The sequence below is a fragment of the Sceloporus undulatus genome, chromosome 2 (assembly GCF_019175285.1).
Source record: "Sceloporus undulatus isolate JIND9_A2432 ecotype Alabama chromosome 2, SceUnd_v1.1, whole genome shotgun sequence".
Lineage (NCBI taxonomy): Eukaryota > Metazoa > Chordata > Lepidosauria > Squamata > Phrynosomatidae > Sceloporus > Sceloporus undulatus.
The window spans coordinates 184,350,046-184,360,174 of NC_056523.1; the positions used below are offsets into that span (position 1 = coordinate 184,350,046).

General features: G+C 44.1%; 1 protein-coding gene across 1 annotated transcript in view; it reads right to left on the bottom strand.

Moving 5' to 3' along the window:
* The window catches only part of PIN1 (peptidylprolyl cis/trans isomerase, NIMA-interacting 1), a 59,199-nt gene that overhangs the window by 11,757 nt on the left and 37,313 nt on the right, over positions 1–10,129 (bottom strand). Inside the window, exon 3 of the mRNA XM_042453534.1 lies at positions 8,856–8,966. Within this exon, the coding sequence (XP_042309468.1) occupies positions 8,856–8,966 (111 nt within the window). The remainder of the gene's footprint in view (positions 1–8,855; positions 8,967–10,129) is intronic.

A 10,129-nucleotide genomic window follows, 5' to 3' on the forward strand; every position in this document is an offset into this window, starting at 1 on the left:
GGGCCATTCGAATGCTGGTATGATGGTATTGTGCGAAATAACGCGAATTTGAATCGCCCAGTGCAGAAGACCCCCAGTTCCACACTCATCTGATAAGGGCTAGAGATTCAATCTCTCTCCCAACCACAATGGAAACCTCCACAATCAGTTTGCTTGTGCCAGAAGAGGCTGTTCCTGCAGGATCAACAGCTTTCCTAGACTCGGTCTGGACACATCCCCCTTCATTACGGCAGCAGAGCAACAGCTACACTGGAAATTAACTCCTTTCCAGAGGCTAGAGAGGTAAAACAGAAACAGAAACTCCTCTTTGCTCTACCAGTATGAGCCTAGTGTGTTTGTGTGTGAGGAGTGGGGAGTGGGGGGCTTTGGATTGAACACTTCATTTATTTGCTTTTGTCTCTCTGCACCTTTGAGGTAGGATTGCTCTGCTTGGGGGGATGAGAGTATTGATAGATGAGGAAGGTTTATAAAATTATGAATAGTGCTGATGATTAATAGAATATTTTAGGGAACAAGATGTAGCAGTGGGCACCAGCTTGGCCAGTCCCCAGTCTGAAATGATCATACAGTACATTTTTAGGAACAACAGGTCTAGGGAGGATTCAATGAAATTATCATAACTGGAGAGGTTGGAGAGGCCAATTTAAATAGTTGATTTAAATTGTTTCTCATTTTGTAATTGAGTTTATAATTAATTGTAATTAAGTTTTTCATTCTGTAATTCATACACCTCCTAAACAAACATGGACACTAATTAGTTGCTATAACAAATATAACTTATTGGTTTTCACTAAATAATTGGATTTCTTTGTAAACACGCATGAAACAAGATGACTTAAACCTCCACATAAATGTCTAGAACTTTCCAGAAGTCAGGTTACTTGGCAAGAACATAAAAAACTAAGTGTCCATGTCGTTTCCTTGGTAGACAATGAAACTTTCATAATCAAAGCAATGAATGCATTGCAGAGCTCAAGTATTTAGTGAACATGAATAGCAACACTAGTTATATAAATAAGATCAACAAGGCAACCACTGGGAATGATCAAGAGCTGTGCAATCTTCTGAGCTGCTGTTCTTTCAACCATTCATACACACTAAGCAAGGAATGCAGGGAACTCCCCCCCCCCCTTATATGTTTTGGGTTTCATCTCCCAGAAGATTCAGCCAGATGGCCAGCCATAACAGGGTATGGGCATTTTAGCTGAAAATAATAATAATTTAATAATTTGTTTTATTTATATACCGCTATTCCAAAGATCATAGCGGTGAACAGCAAGTAAGCTAATTAGCACGTAAGCTAATTTGCCCCCAACAGTCTGGGTACTCATTTTAGCGACCTCGGAAGGATGCAAGCCTGAGTCGAGCTTGGGCCCTTTTGCTGGTCTTGAACTCGCAACCTTGTGGTTTCGAGTAAATGGCTGCAGTACAGGCATTTAACCACTGCGCCAACAGGGCTCCACACTAAATACATGGAGAGCCGAATCCTGGTTATAGGAGGACCTTCCTACATCCCTGCACTAAGCAGATCTACAATTATTGCAATGGCCAGTGGTTCACCTCCCAAAGGGGATGAACCAAAACCCAAAAAATTCTCTGAAGAAATTTATTTCACAGAGTAAAACTACCTCTGGGTATTCTCTGTCTAAAAAACTGCTATGAAATTTATAAGGTCACCATAAGTTGACAGGTGACTTGAAGTCACACACCCACACACATATATTCAACCATAACTGGGAAGAGGAGGAAATGGAGTGAAGGTCCTCCTATGATGGAGAGGGATTTCAGAGAAGAAGGGAACAGGTAACGTTTCTTTTATTGGCAATACACTTGTTTAATAAATTATAACACATAGTTTCCCTTAATCACTGGGGTTTGGACTGCTGAGGACCCAACTAACTCAGGCTAGGAATGAAGCAGCATAGCAAAAAGATGCATTGGAACTGGTAAAGAAAAGTAATGTTCATCTACCTTCTTGAAGAGGATGGAACCAAAATGTAGAGAGGATTTGGTCCTGAGTGTGTTTTCCTTTATTACTTCTTGTAGGATAACATATATATGTATATATGCACAAGTCTGGATTTGCAAGAAACGAACAGGGAAGGACCATTCCATTTTGTTTCCTCTATTACCATTTCCTCTATTACCCTTTCTTCCACCCCATTCCTTTCCTTCCCCAAAGGATCTTTTTAAAAAGTCAATTTTATTTTCAAACCATGAGATCGTCATTTCAAAATGAAGAAAAACAACTGCCCAGGCTTCAATAAAGTCAAAAGAGGAAACGTCAATTACTTGGTACTTTAAAAAAAGAGAGCTAGAGAGAGAACTAGAGAGAGAGAGAGATGATAAATTGGAATGTTTGAGCCATTTCACTTCTAAACATAACCAGGATTCATAGTTCTAATAAATTATAGTTTGCAGTTCCACAAAATGAATGAAATGAGCAAAAAAAGAAAAAAAAAGTAAAAAAGAGAGAGAAATTGGGAACTGGTGTGTCAGAAAACACTAAGAAGCTGCTTGTGCCATGAGTACCACCTAGTGGACAAAAGAAAGTCCTATAGCCTTGCTGTGCAATGTTCGCCTCTCTTGTCTAAAACCATCTCATTCAGTAAGTCACCCAGGATCAGGACTGAACTGACAGTTTCTAAATGAGACTAAGCTACCAGTCACTGGCAGCCCAAGATTAATGGCTGTTTCATTACTTCCCAATCCATAAAGTGTCAATATTAGCAACCATCTTAAAAATATTGAAGTGAGGAAGAAATATTGAAGTGAGGAAGAAACAGCTGCCACTTGACAGCACAACAGGCAAATGAAGACAAAGAGCAATTAAAATGGTTGCCTCCATGCAAAGCAAGACCTGGATTCCAAATGAAAAATGTTTTGACTAGGTTAGAACAGCAGGGTCCTGGCTAGTGGCTGAATAAACACATCAGGGCTCTCAAGTAGCCAGAGCTTTTATTTCCAGCAGAAATTGTTGGCTTTAGAAAAGATGCAAATAAGCCAACACATCCTGGGTGAAGTCACTTAGACTACCTGTTGTTCTGCATTCAAGGCAAAATGTTCACAAATGTTTCCCAAAAGTTTACATGTGGAGCTATTAAAAAGCCTTCACATAAATGTAACAAATTCAACACATTTACCTTCCAACCTTTACAAGCCAGTGGATGCTTCTTCTTTTGACTGGAAGTATGTGAATTACAGAATGAGCTACTGTATTGCTCTGTTCAATGCGGGAAATAAGTCCATTTTGGAATCTGTAGCTACTAAAACAGGGCTGAGACCAAAATGACTTCTTGGCTTTGAAAGTTCTGTTGTTGTGCTTAGGATTCTGTCCAGAGGACACTGAGTGCTTGAAAGCTGTTCCACTAACAGTGATGAGGATGATCAGGCTCTCTACACAGCCAGCTCTCCGCTACAACTCACCTACTCCCCCTTCTGGAAAGTAATGTGAAGCGAAGAATGTATTTTGAGGATAGTCTGCACACGTCAGGATACCCAATGCCTTCCTCAGACTTCTAGGTTTTAGGATGCTCCCTGCAATGTCAATGGGAATGTGCCAACATCTGCAGGACTCACTCATCTGGAATGGATACTTTAAAACAGTACTGAGCAAATTCTTGTAGGGGTCGAGCCATGCTGCCCAACTTTGAGTCTGCTGGGGATGACACTGACCCACAATCCTGCTAAAAAAAATTCAATACCAGTGAGGGGGGGACCTCTACCTTCCCATTACAAGATGTGCATTCCTTACTCGCCTTGTTTTAAAGTAACCATTTCACATTTTTGCCATCAACAAATTCAAGCAGCATCGCAGCTGGGAAAGGAAAGAAAAGGTTGTCCCTTCTGCTTTAAACCAAAAATTAGACGACTAGCAAACAGTCTGCTACTTTAATCTGTTTTTTATGGGTTTCATATTGTACAAGAAGATTTGCAGGGCTCCCGCAGCCATCACTAAACAGCTCATAAAAAAATATATCCCTGAGCTCATTTGATAGAATCTTGCAGTCTACCGCTACATATTATTCCAGGGTCATTCAGAAGGGGACAGCTCATCTTCTTAGGGAAACACATCTCAAATGAAAGCCATAAAGGTGCTGTAATCTCTGCAGAGTAAGACAATATCCAACTGGAGTTGCCTTCAGCATGTGAAGAAGGGCAACTGCACTTGCAGGGGGTGCCATTTTTCACAGGCAGTCTGCATTACCATTGTCCAGACTGTGGCTCAGCAAAGAAAGAAAAGCTGGAGGCTTGGTGAGTAAGGCAGTATAATTACATCCCCTTTGGTTCTGTGGGCAAACAAGTCTCATTCATGAGCCTCCACATGCCCTGTCTTCCACTCCAAAGAGTCCTCTTTGGTGCAACAAAGCTTCAAAGTATGAAGCTAAAGGCACCAAGGACATAGTGAGCAAACATCAGGGGTGGCACTCCCAGCAGCAACCTGGCTTTCCCTTTTCACTTCTTCTCTCCTTGCCTCTACATTGGCATACAGTCTTCATTATTTAAAATATTTTTAGCCTATGCCTCCTTTTCCCTCCATCTTTACCCAGGAAGGACATAAAATGACATCAGGCTCAGAACTCAGTGTTGTGAAGATATCCATGTGAAGATCTTGTTTTCATGCAAAATCAATTTGCTAGTCCTCAAACTCTGAAATGTATGAGGAGTGCCTGGTGAAATGTAGAAACTTAGAGTAGGTTAACCCAGCAACATGGGATGACTTCAGCACATCAAACAGCACTTGCCTTTCCTCATGATGATGAGGAACCGAATATAGATTATGCAAAAACAAAGCTACACCAACGAGAGATCCATGTGGAGCAGTGGTTTAGAGTGATGGGCTATGTTTCTGGAGACAAGGGTTTGAATCCCTATTCTGCCATGGAAACCCAATGGGTGAACTTGGGAAAGTCACACTCTCTCAGCCTCAAAGGAAGGCAAAGACAAACCCCTGCCAAACAAATCTTGCCAAGAAAAACCTGTGATAGGTTTGTCTTAGGCAGAAACCTTATGTAGGAAACAGCTTGTAGGCAAACAATAACAATATGCTTAATTTGCAGAATTGAAATAAGTTGCAGTATTCAGGTGGTTGGTGCATACACGAAGCTGCATCAGACCACTGACCCACCTTGCTCAGTTCTGTCTACTCCAACAGCAGCATTCCAGGATCTCAGCCAAAGATAACAAACCTGGGACATTCCTGATGGAAGTAACAGCCATGGCCACTGAGCTACAGCCCTTTCAAGTTTTGACTTAGAACTGAGGCTAAATAATACTAATCTTGGAAGAGGGAAAAGCCAAGCCATTTCCCTTAAATCCCTCTTTTGAGCAACAACAACCACAAAACCCACCAAGCATCTCTAGATACAACCCTGTTTCCACTTTCCACCCCAACTTCTCTCTGAGAATGCATGAATTAAAACCTTTAAAAATAGTATTCTAAGGATACCAGATTCCTGCACTTTCCAGATGAAACCACATAAACCAGCAGTCCTGGCTAGCATGCCTCAAGGCAAGAGTAGATAACTCACAGCATCTCTTCCAGCTCTCTTTTGCTGTGCCAAAGATGAGGACAAATTGATCAATCAAATGTATAACACAGCAGGTGGAACAACCTCTATGGTGGTGAAATCGTTAGAAGAGCAGGTAGCCTTTAATTCAAACACACAGTGGAAGCCAACTGGAGGGAGGAGGAAAGGAAGCCAGGCCTCAGCTGGTGCAATACAGTAGACAGAAAGCTTAATCATACGGAATGAAGCAGAGAAAAGCCTTAAGTTGTAACAGATGGGAAAGACCAGTCACTTCCCCCATGATCCTCTTGGGGACAAGAATGCAGATGACACAAAACTCAGCCTACCATGCCCTACAACACTTTCTAAAATAGCTTTATTCCAGAGCAATAGACCCCAAGAAATGTGGCCTTAATTCACCTAATAAGGATACCACTCTCTCTCATGCACTACCCTAAAAGCACATAAATACACAGCAAGATCACACTGTCAGTAAAGGAGGGGTTTGAGGAGAACACAACCGTGTGCTATCAGTATATGGCGCTTTTAGTTTTATCATTGGGCCTGTACAGATAGACCAAAATAAAGCTGCTTCAGGTCACTTTGGAGGTATGCTGTTTAAATGATGCATGCATCCTAAGAGGCCAGAAGCCACGCCAAAGCCACACTCCTGTCCTAAGGACTGGACTGCAGCTTTGACACAGTTTCTGGCCTCTTAGGACGCATGCATCATTTAAAAAGCATACCTCCAAGGTGACCCGAAGCAGCTTTATTTTGGCCTGTCTGTAAGGATCCATTGCAAGATGAACACCGCCAACAGAGAAAGAGGAGGATGTCATGGTCATACAGCTCTCGAGGAGTTCAGCCCTTGAATTCTGACAGGTAAGTTTAGTGGTGAGTATGGACATAAAGTGAACTGACTGCTAACCATTATGGTTAACACTCATCCCAGCTAGGGATGCCATAACCCGGCGGCCCCCGTGACAATCACGCTTTTGGGGGGCCCCTCACGGTCATGGCCCGGTTTGGGGGCCCCCCACGCCTTGTTCCCGGTTCGGGGTCCGCTCCTCCGTGTGCGGCTGTGCGCCACTCTCCCCACCTGGCGCACTGGCGTAGCCTAGAGAGCAGCTCTTTAAAACATCTGCCACTCAGAGCTATTATATACCAAGTGAGCCCACTTGGTATATATACCCTCAGGAAGCCTTACTTTCCAGGTTACAGTGAGCAAAGAAAAAAAAGGCCATAAATCGTTCATGTTGTCTGGGAGTTTAATTGCCTCATCTTTTAAATGTAAACCGCGTCAGTATTCTTGTAATTCTTTATCACAGGATCGTTTTTGAGGCCCTAAACACCTTTAATTGTAATATGCAAATTTATCCCGAAGCTGACCAATGGGAAAGAAGCAATCAGCCCTCCGCTTGGGTTGGTTTTCAATGGCTTGGTGAAGGAAGAGCTTTTGCCTTGCTTGTAAATAGGAAGGGCTTTGGGGTAGCAAAGGCTGCAGAAATAGTTTGACTCACCCCTTAAACATCCATGGCTCAGTGCTATAGGATTCTGGGAAGTGTAGTTTCTTGTGGCACCAGAGCTCTTTTGACAAAAGGAGGCTGTATAGTCCACAGAGGAGGCGTTGCCTGAGGAGGGCAGAGCGGTGGAAGAGAGGAGGCTGCTCCGGATGGTCCTGGCACTTCCCTTGGCTCCCTCCCTCCCTCCCTCCGCCTCCGCCTCCTCCTCTCGGAGCAGCCCCACAGCCAAGCTCATTCACACTCCCAGGCTTTTCTCTCCCGCCCCCCCCCGCACCTTTGAGACCCCCTTTAACTGCCAAAGCTCAATGCTCTGGAATTCTGGTGCCTGAGGCATTTGGCCTTCTCTGTCAGAGAGCTCTGGTGCCACAATAGACTACAATTCCCAGGATTCCCCAGCACTGAGCAGTCTCAAACTGGACCATTTCCTCAGTGTGGATGCATCTGGGGAGGAATTCTGGGCACTGCAGTTCAACTAAGTTTGGAGAGTTATGGGACTCCCTGTCAGAGATAGCTCTGGGGCCACAGTGTACTACAATTCCCAGCATTCCCCAGCACTAACCCAGGACAGTTAAGTCATTCTCAAACTGGATTATTTCCTCAGTGTGGATGCAGCTTTGGTGAGGAACTCTGGGCATTTCAGCCCAGCATTGTTTTATTTCTACAGTGTATTTTGGACCAGAGACAAGGTGACCAGGCATCCTCCTCCTTTTCCAGGACATGTCCTCTTCTGTCAAATTTCAAAATGTCCTCCATTTGGATCATGGCTAAGAAGCATGGATTTATAATTACATGGGTGTTTTTAGCTTTTATTTTTGGCCATGTCCTACATTTTTTTGCTTGGGTGCCCTACATTTTGAGGTGAGGGCATTGGTCACCTTGGTCAGATAGCTTTCCAGGGGTTTAACTGCCATTCTGCTGTGGTGCTGGAACAGACCACCATTCCCAGAATTCCATAGCATTCAGCTGAGGCAGTTAAAGTGGTCTCAAACCAGATGATTTCTCCAGTGTAGATGCAGCCCAAGCCTTTTGCCTCTCTTATGTCTGAGATTTCAAAGCCCAGCCCTGGCACCACAACAAACTACAAATCCCAGGATTCCATAGGATGGAGTGATGAGAGTGAAAGCAGTGTGCAGCAGCCTAAGTTTGCTTAATGCAGTTCTTAACATGGTGCACCTCTTGCCTACAGAGTCTCCCAGGCCCCAGTGGGGCCCTAGAGTCCTCCAAGGCCTTGCTGGGGCTTGGGAGAGGCTGTCTCCCAGGCCTAGCGAGGCCTTGGAGAAGGTTTAAAAATGTAGGACCTTTTTTTTTGGTTAATTTCCTGGCCAGGGAATTTTTTTAAAATGTCCTATATTTTAAGCCTTGTCCTACATTTCCCCCCAGTTTTGAGGTCCCCCGGGATGGCAACCCTAATCCCAGCAAGAGCAGCACTATTCTCCAAAGTGTTGATTACAAGAAGCAGCTGCCATATGGGGAAAAAATCCTATCTGGCAAAAGGAGCCAAATAAACGCAGGCTGGGACTCAGCACAACAGTGAGAACCTCTCAAAAAGAGGACCAAAGTCTCAGTGCTTGCCTAAAACACAGTCAACAAGTTCTGGACACCATCACCAGTGTTTCCTGGGTCTGCACCATATTCCTAGACATCCAGCTGATTTTGTTATTAAAATAAATCATGTTCATTTCTTACTCAGCAGGTCCATATGAAAGCCATTTTCTCCCCACCCAGGAAAGTGAACATTGGCATATCCCTCCCTTTTACAAGCTTCCCATTCCACTTAGGAAGCAGGAGGGTTGCGTCCACATAAAATCCTAGCTCAACTCACCCCTTCCAAAAGCGCCCAGGTCTCCCCCTGCCTTGGCCGAGCTGCAGTCACTGAACTGTGATGCTAAGGTTTCAAAGTCTTCCTCCCCGGATTTAATCTTCTGGATGTAGCCTGGGAAGAACAAAGAAGAATCAGAGGTTGATGAGGAAGCCAAGAAGCAGTGGGAGAGATAGCTGGAGGACATTTTTAGATACACATGTAACTAGGTACAGCTGATTTTCACTCAGATGGTAAGCTGATGTTTAGGCTGTACCACTTCAGATTGCGAACAATTTTAAGAGGGGAAGGATCATAGAAGTGAATGCTCCTTTCAGTGAAAATAAAATAAAATGAAATAAACATCCTTCCATGTAGATGGCAAAAAAGGAGGCACTTCCTCACCCATATCTGTAGTGTTAGAATTCAGATACAAGTAACAATTAGAATTACAGGTGCAAATCCTTACTACCAGACTTCATCCCATTCCTCTAAATCAGTGGTTCCCAACCTGGGGGTCGGGACCCCTTTGGGGGTCGAATTACAATTTCCCAGGGGTCGCCAGGGACCCCCCTCAGAGCACCACTTCCCAAACAAAGGGCTCCCAAGTTAGGCCCATTAGAGCAGCAGCCACCTCCAGGCCCCTCCTCAGTTGCTTAGCAACTGCCCACAGAGTCCCCTTTCCTGCCTCTTTCAGGAACATAGAGCTCTGCAAAAAGGAAGAGAGACAGCACAGCCAAAGAGTTTAAGTTTCACTTTGAACCACTACCCCGCTGCCCTTCTATGATGGGGGTTTCTGGTCAGGTTCCTCCAGAGGAGCTTTGCCATTGCCATCCTCTGAGGCTGAGAGAGTGTGGCTTCATGCCCAAGCCGTAGCTTGGGCATAGCCGCAGACGTCTAGTCATAATCATAGTAAACAGTGGTGATACAACAGGATTAAAATGATTTAGACCAGTGGTTTCCAACCTTTCTAATGCCACAACCCTTTAATACAGTTTCTCCTGTTATGGTGACCCCCACCATAAAATTATTTTTGTTCCTATTTCATAACTTTAATTTTGCTACTGTTATGAATCCTATTTTCATTGAACATAAGTAAAGCATAGTGATTAATCACAAAAAAGCCTCAGAGGTTGGCAAAGGCAAAGCTCCTCTGAAGAAACAGTCCAGAAAGCCCCAGGATAGGTATGCCTTGAGCCTTGGGCATGAAGCCACACTCTCTCAGCCTCAGAGATGGCAATGGCCAGCCTCCTCTGAAGAAACCTGTCCAGAAAGCCCCAGATAGGTATGCCTTGAGC